The 21,446-nt window shown below is 43.5% G+C and overlaps 1 protein-coding gene across 1 annotated transcript in view; it reads left to right on the forward strand.

The window, feature by feature from the left end:
- Cfap58 (cilia and flagella associated protein 58) overlaps positions 1–20,990 on the forward strand; it is a 95,600-nt gene extending 74,610 nt beyond the window's left edge. Inside the window, exons 16-18 of the mRNA XM_051147153.1 lie at positions 13,818–13,937; positions 16,025–16,158; positions 20,256–20,990. Of these exons, the coding sequence (XP_051003110.1) occupies positions 13,818–13,937; positions 16,025–16,158; positions 20,256–20,373 (372 nt within the window). The 3' untranslated portion in view covers positions 20,374–20,990. The remainder of the gene's footprint in view (positions 1–13,817; positions 13,938–16,024; positions 16,159–20,255) is intronic.
- The last annotated feature ends 456 nt before the right edge of the window (positions 20,991–21,446 follow it).

Raw genomic sequence — 21,446 nt, forward strand, 5'->3', positions numbered from 1 at the left:
CAGCCTGCTCTACAAATCAAGTCCAGGACACCCAAGGCTACACAGAGAAACCAAGTTTTGAAAAAAACCAAAAGAATAAGAAGAAGGAGGAGGAGGAGGAGAAGGAGAAGGAGGAGGAGGAGAAGAAAGAAAGAAAAAGAAAAAGTCAGGTTAGGTTATTTCTGGATATACAAAGAAAATTTGAGAAATATTTCAAAAGTTCTAGAATAAAACACAAGCAAATTTGTATGCAATCTTGGTGTTGGAGACTATGTGTGTGTGTGTGTGTGTGCGCGCATGCACACGTGTATTTGTTTTGTTTTAGTTTTGGATACAATGTCAACACAGAAGCATAACATATATATCTTCTATCCATGCCAAATGGCAAATTTAAAAGAGGATTTTTAAAATTATTTTGAATTCTGTGCATGCGTGTGTCTGCATGTGGGTACAATCATGTGAACGCAGGAGCTTTTCAAGGCTGTAGTATCAAATCCTACAGGAGCTGGAGTCCCAAGCACTTGTGACATGCTTCTATGATGCCACGATCTTAACTTGGGTCATTTGGAAACCAGTGAGCTCACTTAACACCAAGACATCTCTGCAGCCCACTACAATGTTTTGTTTTGTTAAGGCATAGAACTCTCTGAGTAAACCAAGTGGCCCTCAAGCTCATAGAGCTTTACTGCTTTGCTGAGTGCTAGAATTAAAGGTGTGGGCCACCATGCCTGGCCCCCAAGTGGCAAATGTTAACATTGTACCATGTTCGCTTCTGATTTAAAGATTGAATAGATTTTCAAAATCAAGCGAAGACTTTTTTTCCTCCCACCCAAAACCTCATTTTTCCCTGCCTTTCCTACAGACAACGACTGTCATGAATTTGATGTGTAGTCCTTCTATACATTTTGGTACGTTTACTGCAAATGGATGTACCTACCGGCAAATTACTCGATGTATTTTATATCTTCACATGGTATTATATGACACACATTATTATTCATTTCCTTTTATACCCATTCCACATTATATTTCTGTGATCTATCTATGTGGAAAGACTTCAAGCTGTAGATAATATCTTTGTATAGCTCTACTAAATCCATCTTTTTAAGTGATGTGATTTAGTTTAGTACATTTTCTTTTCAGTTTTCATGACCGTAAAGGTTTTTGGTGGGTGTTCTTGAGTAAGTGTCCTTGTATGATATATGAGCTTTTCTTTAGAAGTAGGAAGAGGACCAAATATCATAAACAGGACAAAAATCATAAAGGAGAGCTGGGCCTAGTGGAGGCCAGATGCTGTGGAGGTTGAGGCAGGAGGATGACAGATTCAAGGCTTGCTTATGTTTCAAAGTGAGCTCCAGGATCAACTGAGGCCCTATTTTAAAATAAAATATGTGTGTGTGTGTGTGTGTGTGTGTGTGTGTGTGTGTGTGTGTGTGTGTGTGTGTGTGTGATATAGCTCAGTATAGAGTACTTGTCTAGCAAGTGTGATGTCCTGGGTTCAAATCCTAGTATCTCGTCTGTGCCCAAACCAAACCAGTGTCCTGGGTTCAAGTCTTCACTTTGCACTTTATAGGATGTGGTCTCAGGCACATGGCTTACCTCAGTGAATTTCTGTTTTCTCAATTAAAAACTAAAATTGATGTGAGAGGGTCACATGGATAACGTATAGAAGTGGTTTCTCCTGAGCTTATGGCATGTGATCAATAAAGCTTAGCTATTATCGTAATCACTATTTCTTAAGTAATTGGCGTCAGCTTGTCTTTTATTAACCCCCAGGGCATCATTTATATCACAGGTCACATTAACTATAGTTCTGGAATTTCCATTGTGTTTCCTCCTTCATGTGCATCTTAGAGAGAGGAAGCTGGAGGCTACTGGCCTGACTCTTGACTCCGGACTTTAGAGAGGAGGGTATAGGAGGCCTGAAGGAGTACTTCTAAGATACAGAAGTTAGACCGGGCAAGAAGAATGAAGGTTTTTTAAGAACAAAAATCTGTGTTTGAATAAAATTAATCCCTTGACATTCTCTCTCTGGAAACCCAACAGCACACTTGCAGCCTGGTCTGTCTTACTCCTGTACAAATCCCACACAAACACACACACACACACACACACACACACACACACACACACACACACACACACACACACAAGCTTTAGAGAGATCGATTCAGTGGAAAAGGGATGTGCGGTCCCAGCCAGGGGCTTGAGAAGTGGAATCCCTTGTGCTCTTGGAAAGTGATGGAATGTTATGGCTGATGGAATGCCAGAGGCCCTTTCTGTTCAATGATGTCCCTTCTCTGATTTTAAAGGTCCTTTTGTTACTGTCAAGAACTTCCCTTATCACAACATACCCTGGAATCATTTGTCTTTCTCCTCCATTAGACTCTAAAATCTGTAAATCACAGGAAGGAATATAGTCTCTGGGATCTGGGTTTTCTTCACAGCTCTAGGATGAGCGATCTTGCTTAGGTCACGTCTCCTTATCAGTGGGGCAAAGCTAGTGAACTGTAGACTCATTAAAAACGATGGATACTATTTGTGAAAGGAAAGTGGGGTTGGCATGTAGCAGTTGCTTAATAAATGATAGCTGGTGACGTCGAGGGTAGCTCTGGTGCAAAGGGCATAGTGTTGGTGTGCAACCCAGTGTGCGGGGGGCGGCTTCAGTGTGTGTGTAGAAAAATGGTGGAGTAAATATATGTGCAAAGAAAGGCGGTACCCCCCTTGTCCCCCAAGGCTTACAGAATCCGAGCCTATCCACGCCCTTTTCTTTCATGTCTCGGAAGTCTGCAGACTTTTGACTCTCTTTCCCATCCAACTCCTCCCTTTTCTTCCCCCTTTCCTTCTTGCCCTGCTCACCGGGATAACCGTTATCCAGATCACATCCTCGGATGCTGCTTCTGCTCCCGAAGATCTCATTCCCTTTTAAGGTTTCAGGTACCACCTGTGTGATGGTGGAAGTCCAGATGATTTTCTGCATCCTGGGCTTAGATCCCTTCGTATTTGCATGACAAGAGGATGTAGTATTGGCTCTTTCAAGCTGGGCACCCTTCTGCCAGGGCACTGCCTGGCACCGTCTCCTTGGCCTGCTGTGAACATTTACGGGGAGGCCGCTTTCTAAGCTCCAGCGCTTGAAATGCAAAACCTGCTCTGACTCCTTCACTCTTTTCCATTCCAGCCAGTTGCTGGCTGCTTCGGTTCCACTTACACACACTCTTGCGTCCGTCTCTGGCTTTTGCTTTGTTCTGTCTGCCCTCACTAGGCATTGTCTTCATTCAGGTCATCTTTCTGATCTGAGAGCACCTAAGACAACCCACACTACGTTAGGAGAAAAGCACTAAAACATCTATATGTCCATGTATTTTCATCTCTGTCTTTGAAATGCTCTGGTTTATATATGTCTCACAATATAAACAACTCAGTAGAGCAGTATGTCAACGGTATATCATGCTGTTAATACAAGGGTAACGTTAACACCAAGAAACCCCCATAGCTCCCCACTGCCTAGACTTAAAGACAGATTCACCTCGTGTCTGTAGAGACCCATGTAGTCCTCCTGTTTCAAGCTGTTACAGCCTTTCTTGCACACCCACTGGCTACAGCCAACTCGGACTGCTCCCTGGACACTCTTACACTCTCATTCCTGTGCCTTGCTTTGAATTGCTCCCTCTTTTTCATGTAGTGCCTGAGAACAAGGAAAATACATGTTTTCATCCCAATCCAAACTGCTCCATTTGGAGTGAGTTCCAAGCTTGGCTCTGCTGCTCAGTAGCTTCGCTTGGGAAAGGCACCGACACTCTTACAGCCCCTCATCTGTGTGAAGAGTGAATTGGCTTCTCTTACTCCCTGCCTCCTACCCCAGGATTCTTTCTACAGTTTTCCCAAATTGTGATATTGTTCAGGGAATTGAGTATGCCATGATTTACAGTCACTAATACGCTCTCTGTTAGCCTGGTCCCTGCTCACTCATCTCTGCCAACACGTGTGGCCTGTGAGGGCAGCACTGATATCTGTCATTCAGTGGGATTATCCACTCACATTGAAATCCAACAGTACAATGCAAACGAGTACAAAACAACTGTAAGGTAAAATTATTCTCTTTTCAATGGATGTCATGTGCCATGGTGCCAGCATAGGTAGCACTAGGAAATGCTGGAATCATATTCAAAGTCAAATGACAAAGTGGAATCTGGTAGCAGGAGAACAAGTTAAAGAAGCATATGTGCAGATGGCGGAGAATGTTAAAGATCCGGGAGGTGGAAAGAGATTTGCAAGAAGTTAATGAAGCCTTTGAATGGTTCTACTGAAAGAAACCTTTTAAAAACACTTGGCCAGAGAACTTAAATGAAACACAAAAAGCATTAACCATAAAAGAAATTATAGCTAAATCTTGCTACAGTAAAATTAAGACCGTCTGTTCCTTCAGGGAAATCATAAAGAAAGTTAAGGCATAAAATTTATATCTCCCTCATATATAAACAATTACAAATCAATAAACAAAAAGCCACTCTGCAGGAGAGAGGGAAGTGTCATCTGAAGAGACATTTCTCAGTGGCTTCCTATTGCTTATAATTGAGGATAGTGTTACCTGCACTCCTTAGAGATGCCCACAGTTTTCCTGTCTGGTACAGTAAGGCTAGATGGAAAAGGAGAAGAAGAAGGAAAGGAAGAAGAAGAAGAGGAAGAGGAAGAAAAAAGAAGAAGAAGAAGAAGGAAGAAGGAGAAGGAAGAAGAGGAAGAAGAAGGAGGAGGAAGAGGGAGAAAGGGGGAGAGAGACGGAAAGGGAGAGATGGTAAGGGAGAAGGAGAAGGAAGGAGAAGGAGAAAGAAAAATGGGGAATAAGTCTGAAGAAAGTATTCAACATTGTTTTATAGTTTGTAAAGGAAATCTACAGCCACATGAAGATACTATTTTAGGGATAAAGGTTAAGATGTTTCTGTTAGTTATCTATAGATCCATCGGACATTGCTACAAATATCTTGTAGCTTAAAATAACAGAAATCTCATGAGCTCATGGTTCATTGATTATTATAACTGTGACTATCAGTAATTGTCTTAATTATTTGTTCCAATTCATACATTGCTACAGCTACAGTATAAATTCTGTTGAGATGGTTTTAAAAAATAAACTTTAGTTCAATTTTACAGGGAAAACAAAGCTCACCAACAATTATTTTTAAGGCTAGGATTAGTGGCACCGGCCTGAATCCTTGCTCCTTAGGTGGCTGAGGCAGTAGGATCTGGAGGTTGAGGTCATCCTGGGACATTAGTTTCAAAATAAAAAGTACAAAAGAGCGCCAAGGGTACAGTGGGAGGTGCTTGCCTTACATGCTCAAAGCCCTAGGTCCGATCTCCAGAGCTAGAAAGAACAAACTTAAAACAACAGAGGCTCAAGAAAGTTGTTCTCTTATTTAGTTTTAGTAAAGTTTTTGAAAACACATTTTTAAAGTCAACAATAGTCCACTGTATGCTTTTGCTTCAGTTTTGTTTTCTCCAAATGGGCAAGCAACTTAGTGTTTTAAACAATGTTTCTTCCCCTTTACAGGCTTCTTGTCTCTATGTGCTGACTTCCCTCAAGGAGACGGTTTCAGTGCCTGTCTTCAAATACCTATTGTAGTCCTTTAAAAAAGAGTAAAGTAAAAAACCCCACAATTCCATTGTGTATCTGTAGTGTGTGTGTGTGTGTGTGTGTGTGTGTGTACCCTTGGAGGCCAGAAGAGCGTGTTGGGTCTGCTGGATAGTCAGTTTATCCTGTAAGCCCTCCATCATGGGTGCTGATGGGATCCAAACTTGTGTTTTCTGGAAAAGCAAGTGCTCTTAACCACAGAGCCATCCCTACATTCCCCAGGGGAAATCTTTTGAACAGTCAACAAGTAAGTTGGATTAAAACACAGTCCACATCATCAATTACACCACACTTTCTCTTGCATTCAACTTTTCTTCTACCCCCCAACTTTCCTTTCCAACCCAACCTTAGATGTCCTTTTCTAAAAACCCATGGAGTCCACTCAGTGCAGCCAGTGTGCGCGTGGGAGCAGGGCTTTCTGAAGCATGTGTAGGGACCACTCAGTGCAGCCAGCGTGTGCATGGGAGCAGGTCCTTCTGAAGCATGTGTAGGGACCACTCAGTGCAGCCAGCGTGTGCATGGGAGCAGGTCCTTCTGAAGCGCAAGTAGGGACCACATCACTATAGAAGACTGGGCCTTCTTCTCTCAGCAGCCATCAATTGCCAGCAGCAACCTGAATGTATGAAATTTTCAGACAAGCAAGAACAAACAAAAAATGAGATGAGTCTGCCAAAACATCACCCACCCTGGAAGAGGAGAACCATTACAAAAGGTTCCATGGGATTGGAGCAGAGATCCTTTCTAATCTTCTTGGTAACCTGACCCCCATCTATGAATCCTTTTTTAGTTTTTTTCTTTCCTATCACTTTGTCTTTGGAGCCCAGTTGCCCGGCTATAAGGGTTGGGATCCAGGAATCTCGCCTTGACTCCAAGCTTTATAACATCAAAATTCCCAAAGAGGAGGCACCATGTGAGCGATTGACTTGCCATTGAAAAGCAAGCAAGCAAGCAAGCAAGCAACAAACAAACAAAAATGATTTGTGAAGATGATGAGCCATGGCGCCATTTATGGAGGATGCTGACCTTGGGTACCATCAGTCTAACAGGAGCATCAATAACAATTACCTTCCCTGTGCCAAATTCCTGCATAGCATTTGGGTACATTTTAGAAACTTGATCCTGTAGCAGACAATGGGCATGTTTCAAATGGACTGACTTCAAAAAGTGGTATCTCTTAACAAACAGTGCTATCTGTTAAATCTTTCCTTTAATAGCAAAGACATTTTCTGGCCCATAAATATGACTACTATTGCTACTACTGCTGTTATTGTCGTTACTAATGTATAGGATATATCTGGTGTCTCTGCTGTGGTGTACCAACTAGATGTCATTTCTGCTGCTGAACCTGCCCATGCACTGCATATTATACTATCCGTGTCTTTGGCGACCTGGCACACCTTAATCTTTTAAATGAGGCATTTGATTTTCCTTTACTAGACAGTAAACTTCTTAAAGTTTCAGACTTTCCTACCTTTGTGTGAATCTCACATAGATAAAAATACCTACCTGACTTGGATTTCTCTGGCTCTGTTTCCTTAATTTTTTTTTAAGTCAGCACTATCATGTTTAAATAGCAGCAAGTTCTTCATAACAATTGCTAAGTAAGGTTCAAAGGTGACTCGGGCAGTCTTAGCTACTAAAGGGCGGGCTGGTCTAGGGGATTATCTACCTTGTGTAGAATTTTACAAACATCTGTTTGCATTTTGTAAACCAAATCCCTTTCAAAAAGATCCTTCTTGAAAATTTGTGTTGATTTTATCAGAAGCATTTTTCCTATTGCCATAAACATGGTGAATGTCAGAGCATGCAAACTGCTCAAATGACTCATAAAACACTTACTCATCCACATCCGAAGGAAAGACCACGGTGTACCCGACCACTTCTCTGCTCACAGGAAATGAGAGACAGCGTAATTCGGTTTCATCCCCAATTCTAGCATCTCACACTCCCTCAGGGGGCTTTGCCACTTCATGACATCATAAACAAGATGGGCTCAGGGTTCAGTTTTGCTGACATTTTCCTTATAAAGCCAATAAACAAGAAAGCCCCAAGATAGAACCATTATTTTTCCTTTTCTAAAGCCACGTAGAAATGTAATATGTTTACAGAGTTTCTAATTCATTTTTCTACTAATGAAAGCAGGCTTTTTCAGACACATTAGGCAGTGTTCTAGACTTGCCCTCAAATGGGTGGAAGCAATTTGCTTGGAAATTAAATCTAACTTTGTACTTTATTAAGAATTACGGGCGGGCTTAAGGGAGATGGAAAATAACTGAAACTAAGGCAAGAGGCAAAAATTTACTTAAAAAATTTCTGAAAAAGAGTTAATGTGTGATGTCAGGATTTCTGTTTTTAAGAACCCAGGTGTGGTGGCACAATCCTGTAATCCCAGCACTCAGGAGGCAGAGGCAGGCGGATCTCTGTGAGTTCGAGGCCAGCCTGGTCTACAAAGCAAGTCCAGGACAGCCAAGGCTACACAGAGAGACACTGTCTTGGAAAAGAAAAAAGAAAAAAAGAACATTGTTAAAAAGTCAACACATTGCTTAATTGGGGAAAATAGTGTAAGACTTACCCTTGCATTTTCATGTTGATATGACCAGGGTACATACACACCTTCAAGTGGTGACATTAGAGCCAATTAATTTGAATACATTTACAAGTCACATGAATTTCAAAGATGCATCTGAAACAGAATTATCAGAAACCTCTAAAAATGTTTTATGAGGAGATCAAGGCTGCACATCAAATAATTTTCTGAGTTATGAGCAAGTAGACACAATGGAGTTTAAAGTGATGCCCTGCCCACTGGAAGATGGTCCAAGAGGGAAGAGGTCTAAGGCAACTCAAGACGCACTCTCAGCACAAGTATAGCTGGACCTCTGTTGAAGAGTATGGGGGAGGGTATAGAGAGGTATCACTGTCGTTGCAATTGGAAATATTGCATCCAAAATGAGTGGAACACAGAGTAGGTGTGAGAAGCGCAGAAAGCTCTGTCACAGTTCTGATCTTAGGTTCACAAAGTTCAAATGTGAGAGTTAGTGCCTGTTGCCACCCTGGATGTCAGCATTTCTGTATACTCTGTGAAATGGGTGTTTTTAGAAGTGCTGGTTATAGTATTGTTATTCCTTAATTCACTGTATTTTCAATCTGCCTGTCCGTCCTAGGAGGACTGGGCTCTCAGGAGTCCATGTGGGTGAGTTTTGCCCTTGATTGGGCAGATCAGCCTGCATCTGCAGCCAGGAGAAAAACTGCCTGTTTACTGTGCATCAGCTGGTTCACAGGGATGAGGCACGCATCCCCAACTCTCGCCTAAGCAAATAGATGATTCTAGGGTGAGCAGAATCAAGCACTGGCGTTTGCTGAACGCAACTTGGGATGGAAACAGAGTAAGTTAGTTCCTCTCAGTCAGCTACTGCTTCTGGTGGGCAAGCCCAGGAAGAAGAGGTGCTGAGGCACCCGCGGAAAGGGAGCCACTTCCTGTTTCCCGCTGAAGATGCAAAGCAAACAGAGAGTATAAACAGTGACCAGGAGTCACTCAACCTCTCCCTATGAGTTGTCGCTACCACAGCACTCACTCTTAGCAGCACACACACACAGATCTTCTATTTATTGTGGGGACAATATAAACACCTGAGGTTTGAGCGATTGCACATCTGGAATTTCCACCACCACCAAGTGATGACAACATTATTTGAAGTTAATAGTATATTTTTTTTTCCCAACTCTTTTCTTTGACATGTGTGTGTATGTAGTGTGTGTTCTTGTGTGTGTATGCATGTTTGAATATATGTTGGTGCACATGTGTGCGCAGATGCCTGTGAAGGGCCTAGGCTAAAGATGGTGATTTTCCTAGATCACTCTCTACCTTAGCCACTGAGGCAGGCTCTATTGGTTGAACCCAGAGTTCCCTCATTGACAGTCTAGCTAGCCATCCTGCTCAGAGGATTCTCTCTCTCAGCTTTCCCAGTGCTGGAGTTACAGATAGGCTACCACACCTACTCCAGGAACCACTAAGCCACCTCTCTGGCCTCTATAATTTCTTAACATTACACCTACCAGATATAGACAACATAGTGTGCCGATACCCACTGTAACTTGGTGGAGCCTTTTGCAGCCAGAGACTCTATAATCATGCCGATGATCTCTCCCACGGAGGGAATGCAATGTCAGGGAAGAGAATATCAGTTCTAGCATGGACATAATGTGGTTAGTCTCGCGATATGCTCAGCTGAAGAGAAAGCTAGTGTTTCAGTATGAATACTTTAGCTTTATTCTGGTATGGCTGTTCGTAAAATAACTTAAGGACTAAAGCATGCTGCCAAGTAGTATTGATGCACATTATAAAAACTCTGAATAAATAAGAAACAAAAACCTAAAGAAGCAACTATTAGTTGGTGAGGAAATAAAGTATTTATGATTTTTCTTATGATATCTCGTTGACATACGGTGCTGCTAACCAAGTGACAAATAAATTGACTAGGTTTAAAGAGAAATGGATGTGGCTTAATGAAGAGGGACAGGCTATGTATTATGAGACAGCTGGTTCTGCTACTGCTGGCTTATGGAGACAATATACGTTGGACAGCTAATGAGTCTCTGTTGCATAAGATAGATTTTCTTTATAATAGAATTGCATGCTTTGTCTCTAAATGGGGTTATTATACACACCATTGCACAGTGTTTGAAGAGCTTGGTTGGACCTTGTAGAGGGTTAGGAGAGAAATAAATTGGAAGACAATCGTGCTTAAGACTGTCAATCCATCAAATGCTCTATATTTATCTAAATTACCAGCACGTTCTCCCCAAACACAAATTTGTATGCTACACATGGCTAGAATGTTAATGATGACCACACTGCAGTTCGGTTTCACCAGTCAGGTTTTCCTCTGTGGGCATAGACACAAATCCACACAAACTGAAAGCTGGCAGTCAGTGCCCTCCCACCACGACCCGCCATACCCATCCTCTTCCAGCTCTGTGTCAGCACCCGAGTTTCCTTTGACATTTCTTCCATCCACTGCAAGCACACACACATACCACTTATCTTGGGTGATTTAATCCTCAGAACTCTGGTTCTGACTACTTGGTTTTAATGGAAGTTCCTTCACTTTCCCAGCACCTGTGGGTCTCCCGCTGTTAAGTCGCTCAGTTCTTTTTCTATTTCTTTTCTTCAGATTTATTTTTGCACTGTGTATACGAATGTTTTGCCAGAGTGAATGTAGGTACCCTGTGTGAATGCCTGGTCCTGGTAGAGTCCAGAAGAGGGCATCAGATTCCTTGGCGCTGATTGATTGTAAGAGAGCGGGTTCTCTGACAGAGCTGTAAATGCTCTTAACCACTGAGCCAACTCTCCAGCTACGATCAGCCATTCTTTAGGACAAATTCATTATGATCCATTTTATAACTTTGAGAAACAAAACTGGTTGTAGTAGAAAAAAAGTGTCAATCACTCTGCATCAAAAGATGGGTACATAGGCAGGGCCCACTCAGATGCTGTAGGAGAGGAGATGCAGGGTTCAGTCATCTTTTACCCCAGACATTTATTTTGTGGTGGCTTCGGACCTGATTTACCTTCTGTCTTGATTCTTTCACTGATGTTTTGAATAGTCTTCAGGAACTTTGAGGCTTAGCTTGATTCAGATTCCCTGCCCCCTACAGGCAATAGTGTATCTTTAATTCCCTCCTGAATTACAGGGATGGAGGCTCTTGGGGAGCTATATGGTTGGGGAGGGACGTTGGACATTGCCAGCACCCGCTGACCTTGACGTTTTCCCCTTGGAAGCAGGGTGACATCACCTGTTCCTTCTAAACTCCTTCGCCCTGTCTCGACTCCCAGCAGAGCACGAGTAATTGAAAGACATCACACATGGGAAATGGTGGTTCTCGGAATAAGAAGGTCTTTTCAGCCAACACATTCTATCCCGAACCAGATGCTTCCTCTTCGCCATTGTGGGGCTCTTTACTTTTCATCCGTCTGTGTGTCTGGGAGAAAACAGGGTGAGCTGAAAGAAATGAACAAAGCACTTTCATGGGCTTCTCCACACAGGTCTCAGCCACTCCAAATCGAATCTTGGAGGCCTGTCACAAGTGTTATTTTTCCAAACAGAGATGGTATTAAGAGGCTATAGAAAATAAACTCACCTCTTGATACTGTTCTCTTTGCTTGCTGTATCCATTTACTGTGGTGACTATATTGGAAAAAAGTGTGACAGGAGGAGTTATATGACAAAGGAAAAGCACCTCTCTCTAACTTGATTTGTCTGTGTTTTCCTTACTGTAGGCTTCTGGGTTTCCTTGTCATTTCTGAAATAACGTCTTACCAAGGCAGCCTCTCATTGTTCCGCGTGTGGGTTTAATGAGACACTTAATTCCATTCACCTGATTTTGTGGCCTCCAACACTACTCTGTAGATTGAGCTATGTTTTTATAATAAAATGTCTCTAATTGAGCCAGGGGAAAGGAAAAACCTAAAACAAAAGGTGACAGTGCCTAGATAATGGATTTTTTGTGATTTCAAAAAATGAATTTTATGTGCTCTGGTAAAAATAGATCATTGGCTGACAATACCAACGTTACATAGCTCTTGGTAGAAATCAGTTTCCGTTTGCCTGGGTGCTTCATTTAACATGAGGACTTGCACTTCTCATGGGCTTCCCTTTAGCACAGTTACCTTCAGGGAACCACAAGACCTTCAGACTAATGTGCACACGTGAGCGGTTGGCAATGCCTGTTCGGTTTACCCTACCCTACGCATTCGAGGGTATAGGACTGGGACACGACACTGAAACACACCGCGTTCAAGGGTAACACCTTTAGTGTAAAGATCTGAAAACAGGCGTCACCAGGGCCTAAACTCTATGCAGCTAGTAATAGCTCTGTCTTCTTGATTGCTTGAATCAGGCTAGGAAAAGCTGGTACATTCTTTGGGCTTCTGGGAAATCCTTCCTCTTTGTCCTGTAAATATGCCTGCCCCGATTTTCCTGGGATTTTTATCGGTCCCTTAAGCCATTTCCTGATGTCCTTTCTTCCCACACCCTTATGTTTGTGAGGTACTTTCTTCCTTGTTTGGTATTTTTGATTCCCATATGACACTGCAGCCAGCCTGAGGTCCGCAATCAGCTTTGCCTCAGCTTTGTTTTGAGAGTCTCTGGTTTCTTCACTTTATCTCATTTGATGGCTACCCGTACAGTCTCTCCTATTTCTGAGGCATCTGCTTTGTTCTGCTTTGAGGCGCTTTAGGTTTTTCTCACCACCCCTTGTATGCTAATTATTGCGGAGAGCTGAGTGCTCTGGCTTAGCTTGCACTTTGGCTTCCCAGTTCTGGCCTACATTTTCAGTTCCCAGGTCTATGTCCCGTAGCCCAGGTTCAGTGTGACCTCAGCCTCTACTTAGTTGGGACATCCATTCCTCTTCCAGCCTTGCCCCCCTCCCTCAGCATGACCCTCCCTTCCCCAATGCAGGGCAGACACCAGGGACCTACAAGTCATTGGAATCCTGCCTTCCACACTTGTCTGACTATTCACCAAGTCCACTGATTCCATTCCAGTAACGTCTGCACATCTACCTGTGTCTCCCCTAAGGTTCCTGAGCTTCAGCTTGCCCTGTCTTCTGTCTGTGCGGAGGCCCTGGGACTGTTCCGTCTGCTGCAAGCTGCTTCCACTATTCCTTTCCCTCTCAAGATAGCCCAGGCATGCTCATTCCTGGCTCCCAACTACCAGAAAGACGTGGTTCCCAGTACAGCTTAGACTCACTCTATGATGTGGCCTCTTCTCTCTTCTCCCTGACTTGTCTCCTAGAGTCATTGTTGCGAGGTAACTCCTTCAGAGGACACACGGACTCTTAAAGCCACACCCTGCTCCACCATGCAATTTTGGCCTACAAACAGTCTCTTCTCTCTCTGTACGGGGAAATGTGTCTGCTCATGTATAGAGAGGACTTTCAAATGACGTTTTTTGTTTTTTTGTTTGTTTGTTTTTTGTTTTTTTTTTTGTCAGTCTTCCCCCACATCTTCTGATAGTAGTCCTGCAGCCTGCGACATTGCCCAGTGATCATAACGTCCAGATAGAGAGGATCTTCATCTGGCCTATTTGGTCTTGTTCCTTGTCACAACTGCCAAGGAGCTCAGAAGGCTCTGGAACCATCAGGCCCCTGCGGTGGAAGTTTGGGCGGGCTGTTTAACTTCTGCTCCTGGTTTTGCCTTCCCCCTCCCCAGGAGAAGGAGAAGCTGTACGTGGAACTGAAGCATGTCTTGGCCCGGCAGCCTGGCCCTGAGGCTGCCGAGCAGCTGCAGCTCTACCAGCACACACTGCGGGAGAAGACCAAGCAGCTGAAAGTAAGTGGTGGGCAGGTGCCCGCTCTTGGTTGTCAGGACAGCCACCTCGAGTGCATTCCTGGAGTCAAGCCAGCTTTTCCTGGAGTTCATTAGACTCCAGTGATCCCTCAAAGGAGGGAAGTGAGCACCAAAGAAGGAGTCGAGGAAGGGAGGAGGCAACTGGAGGAAGGGCTTGCATTGGAAGGTCACAGAGTGGTTCAGACAGCTCAGATGGTGGGAAAGAACATTAACACCATTGCCAAACAGAAGTAAACTACCACACCAAAGGAGCTTTCTGCTGTTCCTCTCCACCCGTGGTTAACATTGCGGAGCACCAAGTGGTGCCCAGCATCTTCCTTCATGTCCATTGATCCTGTTAAATAGTCACAAAAAGGAGATAAAACCATGCCAAACTTTTGTTGGCCTTCCCTTCCAAGTGACACCAGAGCCTCATCTGGAGACATGGAGTGTTTTATTATTCTGTGTGCTTCTCGGAAGTTGTCTAAAAAACTGTACATCGTCACACCGTATTTTTAGTTCTATCTTCTAAGTGAGCAGTCAGTATTCTCAGAATACCAAAGAAACACAAAAACACCCACACATCCTGGAGTTCTCTACAGGTCAGCTGGCTTTTGGCACTTACCCTGCCCAGCAAGGATGATAACCCTTACCTTCCATGTGGGATAAACTAGATGACACTGCATTAACATAGATAATCTTTTTATAAACGGGACATTATATTATTGTGCCCTCTTAGGTGAAAAGGACGGATGAATCCAATCCAATTAGAACATTAATTTTCAAATTACTGTGAGTGCTCATTTCGCATGAGGACCCAGAGACATAATTGGGATTTTGCAAAAGATACAGTTTTGATTACTTTTGTTTCTTGAAACAATTGAATATTTCAGGCCAAAAAAGAAAATGTTTTCTTCTGGTGAGTATAAATTAGAAAAGTACACACCTCCTTTGTCTTTTCCACAGTTTCCTCTGGATAGTCCTCAATAGCTCCCCCAGGGGCACTAAGCTATAGCAATTCTTTACCTCAGGAAACCCTTGTCTTTGGTGCTGAATAAAACGCCACGTCTTGCAGCAGAGGGATGGGAGGTATTCTGAGCAAGTCCCACAGAGCAAAGCCGTTATCTGGATTCTCAAAACAGGGTCTTTGTTCCTGAGAGTCAAACCACCAAGACAGGTTTTCTTTCAACACGAACATCATGTTTTTCCATGCAGCCAGCATGGCCATAATCATATTCACAACAATTAGGAGGGGAGAGTTCAGAAGCAGACAAAGGGGCAAAACGATGATGCCGCCTTTCTGACTGTCTTCCAAACAGCAAGTGCGTGCCCCTTAGAACAATTGGCTGCCTTTTCTTGCCTGGATTTTGGTGGGGAATACGCTTAGTATTGGCGTACTTTATGCGTTGTTTGGATGAGTGAATTCCTGCTCTAGTGATGCTCAGATCCCTTAAGTACTCATTGAACCCAGCCATGGAGAGAGGTGGGGGTCAGGCTTCTTATCACAGCCTCTCTTTTGCATTAATGGGCAAAAGCTCCCTGCCTTTTACAGCTAAAGTGTCCCACTGCCGAGATACAGAGAGAGCCCAGGAATAGTCCCAGGGAATGCTATGAAAGGGACGCTAGGCATTTAGCAGAACATCCACCCTGGCGGTCACACACCCTGAAAGCCTAGTTGGTGGTGCTTTCAGAGGGGGCTTTTACCGTAATCCTCAGAATCTCACTCCCTAGCGGTATTTTCTCTTGAACATATTTTAAAGGGCTAAGAGCTATTTCAGACGGTATGTCTGGGAGTATTTCTGTCTCCAGTCATAATATTCCCTGAAGCACATTACACTGTCCACCTGAGCCCATTTGAATGTTGCTGCTAGCTCTCCTTTCAAGTGCGGCATGATATTTCATTTATGCTTGTCACTTGATTATGAGTCGTCAGTCCTCAGCCACTGAGCCTGTGGAAGCGTACTACTGGACAATGGTCTGCACCGTTCCATCCTGGCGGGAACAGCGGCAGGCTGGAACAAGTGCTTTGGAAGAAGGTATTGTCCCCTCCCGTGCACCCTTCACTAACCCTGCTTCACTTGTCACGTTAGGTTCTGTCGTCAGAATTGAATATGTACGAGTCCCAGAGCCAGGAGTACAAGTATGAGATCGAGAGACTCGGCAATGAACTCGTGACTTTAAAGAAGAAATACCTGGCTCAGAAACGCAGAGAGCTCATCCAGAAGTAAGGCTCAGTCTAATGTCCTACTCTCTTGTTTCCCCTGTATCCGGTTGTCAGAAAGTATTTGAGGATGCTGGGAGTGGTGGCACATGCCTTTAATCCTAGTTACTTAGGAGGCAAAGGCAAGCAGATCTCTGTGAGCCCAAGGCCAGCCTGGGCCACATAGAGAGCTCTGGACCAGCTAGGGCTACACCTGGATGAGTTTCTCAGAGCTACCAATCTCAATAGGGTAAACGGAGTCATGGGACAAATAACCAGACGTTCATAACACATAAAAATTGATGTCCTATCATCTGACATGGAACTCTCCTAACTTAACTTAAAAGGAGTCCATCAACACCTGCTCATTGATGGGTTGGACACAGGGCAGATGGAACACGGTGGTGGTGTCGGGGCAGGGCATGGAGGCAAGGACACAGTTAAAACCACAAGTACTTTTGTGGAGGGGGTGGGGCTTGGCAAGGCCATTATCTTTCACAATGCAGAGGCACCTCTGAGAGCTGGAGAGACAGGGCTGCCTCTAAGCATCCATGCCTGATGACTGACTAAGGTGTCTGGTGGGGTGTTGGCCTCAGCTCTTCCTCCAGGAGATAAGGGTATGAAGGTGCAAATGCCGAGGTTGGCACTTTGGGTTTCGCAGTCCTAGAGTGCTGGGAAGCAACTGTTCTCTTTGTTTTGTTGTCATTTCCCTGTTCCTAGGGAGTAGGGCAGGGGCCCCCCGTTGAGTCAGGAAGTTTGAAACTTGCTCTGATTGTGTGGCCTTGCCAAAACCAATCCAGCTAATTCCACGATGACTCCCATTAGGGGTTGAAAGTCATATTTGGTATTTCATCTGCATGGACATCTCAGGGACAGGCTGAAATATGGTTTGAGTGCATCTGCCTACAATCTGTTAGCAGCAAACAGCATATAAAATAACTGGATGCAAATTCATTTGCCAGTAAAAATCTGCCCTTCTTGTAAATCAGAATATTCCCCTGGCCCACATTTAGATGCCAGCTTCTTGGTGGGGTGAAGTACTGCTATGATTTAGAGAGGTTGGTCTTATGCTGTGGGTCTTGTGGCTTTCTGACTCTGTAGTGAGGTTGATTAAACATGCGGGTTCCCAGGCTCCATTTCCTCAGGTCCAGACTCAGCCTCTGAAACCTGCAACTTAGAGAAAGAGGTGGGGGTGGGGGCAGAGAATTTGAGGTGAAGGAGTCAGGAAGTGGAAATGCGAGGGTTAAACTAGGCTGCGGGGAGGGGGGGTGAGCAAGCAGAGGTTCACATCGACCTCTGGTGGAGCTGCTGAACTGTCAGCATGGTGGGTTCCCTATGAAGGAGATACTGAGCTCTGAGTTTTTTGACCTCTCATTCTGAGCAATAAATGCTTCTTGAAACCATCACCTTCCTTCCCATGTATACAGACATGCACTCTTTTAAATGGGAAAAGTTTTTTAGATCCATTTTAGATTGACCTTCAGACGACTGTAATTGCAGGCTACACGCACTCTCTCATCGTTTCGTAACAATAAATAAAACGTAATGCTTACTTTTAAAGATAGAAATCTGATTAGACTCTGACACCTTCTTTCTATGACAGGGATCATCCCATTTGTCTCTAAGCGTCCACATACTCCAGTTAGAAATCATGGCATAGTTCACACAATTCCAGACAGCTAGCTTGGCATCATCTTTCTAGAACCAAGTCACTTCTTGCTGTAGCTCATGCCTTGCTTTAACCTTCTCTTTAAAAACAAAATGTAAAGTTATATTTATTTAGTGTGTGTGTGTATTTGTGTGTGTGTTTGTGTATATGTGTTTGTGTGTGTGTTTGTGTATATGTGTTTGTGTGTGTGTTTGTGTGTGTGTTTGTTTGTATGTGTTTGTGTGTATATGTTTGTGTATGTGTTTGTGTGTTTGTGTATGTGTTTGTGTTTGTGTGTGTGTGTTTGTGTGTGTGTATGTTTGTGTGTTTGTGTGTATGTGTGTGTTTGTGTGTTTGTGTGTATGTGTGTGTTTGTGTGTGTATGTGTGTGTGTGTTTGTGTGTGTGTTTGTGTGTATGTGTGTTTGTGTGTGTGTGTTTGTGTGTGTGTATGTGTGTGTGTATGTGTGTGTTTGTGTGTGTGTATGTGTGTTTGTGTGTGTGTGTTTGTGTATGTGTATGTGTTTGTGTGTGTGTGTTTGTGTATGTGTATGTGTTTGTGTGTGTTTGTGTATGTGTGTGTATGTGTGTGTGTGTATGTGTGTGTGTGTTTGTGTGTTTGTGTGTGTGTGTGTGTGCGCGCGTGGCTCCTCAGGCTTGTCTCCACCTAGCTTCTTCATTCCCTCCCTCTCATCCGCTGACCTGGGTTGCTCGCACTGGAGGTTCCTTTCAGCTGAGGCATCCATAAGCCAGGGAGAAGAGTTCATGGGAACACAGCAAAAAAAGATTAAGGTGCTGAAGAAAATATGCAAAGGCAAGAACAAAAGTGCTGAGAAGGTTTAGACTGGGAGGAAGAAGGCTGCAGGGAGCCATTATAATGGTCTATAAATACATTAGACAGATAATGTAGAGGAGACAGTATTCCCATTAGTCAGCTTAGCCCAAGCCAGAAGCATTAAGCTTAAGTTCCTCCAGAAAGGAAAATTCAGGTTATTTAAGGCAAGGGAGTGCAGGGAAGGGGGAGCGAGGGCTGCCTGCATCCGACACCAGTCAGAGGCTAGACAAGTTGCCCAGGTCCGGGAAGGAGTCCTCTGTGCTGGACCTACTCAAAGCTTCAGCTCTTGTCCTGTTTATGGAGGACGGCTTTTCACAGTAATGAAATCAATTCTCCTAAGAGCTGCTGAGTTGATTGGCCAATATGCTACAGGTTCTTTCCAAGTGGAATAATCCAGAGCCTGCCTTCCCTGTGGATGCTCTCTATACACATGCCCTTTAGAAAACAGAAACTCAGATAATTTTTGCCTTTTGGCTTCTTTCATCTGCCTCAGACATGCCTTCATCAGTGATTGGTTCTACCCACATCCCTCCACCTGGTTCTTCTAGTCTCTGCTTCTTATGATGGTCTGTGGTTTGCAGGATCAGGTTCTTTCCCCAAAGTTGGCATTCATTCCTCTAAGATCCATCATGTGTACTTGGCCCATCTAATTGGCCTTGGTCTTAGAGTTTTGGTCTTAGAAATTTTGTCTTTTATAATTCAAAATAGGTAGCAAGCTCTGCAGGAAAGAAATGTGTGTGTGAGTGTGTGTGTGCATGGGTGTGCATACATGGGTGTGTATGTGTATTAGTGTGTATATGTGTGAACATATATTTGTGTGTATGTGTTGCATGCATACATATGTGCATACATGTGTATGTATGTGTATATTTATATGTGTGTATACATTGTGTGTGTATGTGTGTATACATGTGTGTATGTGTGTGGGTGTATGCATGTATGTTTGTAACTGTGTGCATATATTTGTGTGTATGTCTATGTGTATTTGAGTGTGTGCAGGAGTGTGTGTGTGCATGTAAAGGGGACCCATATATAAAAATAAATGTAGATTTGTTTAGGCAGAATTTCTTTTATCTATTACCAAAAATAGCATCTTTTTTATTTTTCCCAGATTTTCTTGTATCTTAGACTGTTTCTAGTAATTTCTGTTGCTTGTCTGGAGTTACAGGAAAGTTTGTATTTTATAGATGTCAAAGTGTTATAAAGATACTTTACATGCAGTAAATATTTCTAACTTTTCACAAGAATTTGGGACTGTACCAGGTGATAACCGACTAATTAGTCATATTATCTGAGCCAAAAGGGAGGCTCTTCTGACTGATCTTTGGAGCTAAACAAATATTTTAAAACAGGAAGATAGTGACACGTCAGGAGGCACTGAAGCCAGTGTCTGACCTGCAAGGAGGTCCTCTGTCCATATTTGGACCATCAGTAGGGGCACATATTTCATATCTAATCATCTTCTCAGAATTCTTTATGCTGCCAGAAAACACCTAATTAGATTTCCACAACCACCTTGTCTCCGACCAGAAGCTTTAATCCAGTTTTCAGTAGCCAGCTTACCCTAGGATCTGACAGAGCTTGGAACTGAGAAGGGAACTGTGGTGTTGGGAAGCTAACCATGCTCTCTCCCTTACAGAAACAAGGACAGGCCCTCCGTGAACATGAACAACGTCCTCCAAGGGTCCAAGCAGCCCGGGCCTCGGTTTACTGGGGGTGGATTTCCCCTCAATCAGACATCCAAGCTGAAGTTGTAACTGGAAGCTGCTGGCTGGGTCAAGCTCAACAGCTCAGGAAATTTGCTCTGGACCATCGTGGAGGAATTACCTTCAAATCCCTCAGATCACAGATATGTAGAAAAAGCTGCTGCCCAGTTTTCCAGAGTGGGAAAGGATGGGCAACTATCAATGTCTTGTATATAAGAGTGATGATGTCATACCTGAAGCACGTGGACATTAACAGACTGTAATTATAGCTCTGTAATTAGGCTGGCCCTTCTTGGCATAAAGCTGATCTTTTGTAACAATCACATTGACTGACTTGAAACACACCAGGCTTAGAAACTTGGGGTGGATGAAGCTTTGGGTATTAATTTCTATATTGTAGATATTTAAGCACTTGAAGGTTTTTGTATGCAAAAAATATTTTATATGTAAAAAATGCAGTGCATGCTGTCACATCTTATTAGTGAAAAATCTATTTTAATTATTCCTTATTAACAAGTCATTGAAGGGGATTAGGAAGCAGGACGCACTACTGGGATTTCAGAAAGTGTGTATTGAGAGTGATTTCCATGTGGGACACCGTGTCAGGCCTGCGGTAGGAAAATCTGTTCTGAAGAGAAATGCCAATAAATACTTCATCATAAAAAGAATTCTTTGTAAAGATTTTGATCTTTGCTTTGGTAGAGCATGTCATTAAAGTTTAAAATGACCGTGAGAAATGTTTAACATAAGGATTTGAGTCAAAAGGATCCAAGGCTGCAAAATGAAAGGGCTGGCCGCCATGCTTTGGAGGCCTCGTGCTTGACAGCGCAGTTGCTCAGCACCATCCTCGGTGTGGCTCTCAGGCTGCCAGGCAGCGTTTTGAGCCACAGAGCCCATTGCTCTTCTCTTTTGTCCACTCTACAATTACGTGGGCATCGGTTCACAGCTACCTTGCTAAATGCTCACTCAGCAACACTGTGGCCGTCTCTCTATAGTAACTTGATTCCTGCAATTTTTTTTAAAAAAATTATCGAGGAGCAAGGAGCTCAGCAATGCATGAGAACAACGTAAGCGGAACGTTAGAATGTTCCATTTGTGTTCAGTGACCATGAGCAAGGGTGTTA

Source organism: Acomys russatus, chromosome 5, assembly GCF_903995435.1.
Source record: "Acomys russatus chromosome 5, mAcoRus1.1, whole genome shotgun sequence".
NCBI classification, from domain to species: domain Eukaryota; kingdom Metazoa; phylum Chordata; class Mammalia; order Rodentia; family Muridae; genus Acomys; species Acomys russatus.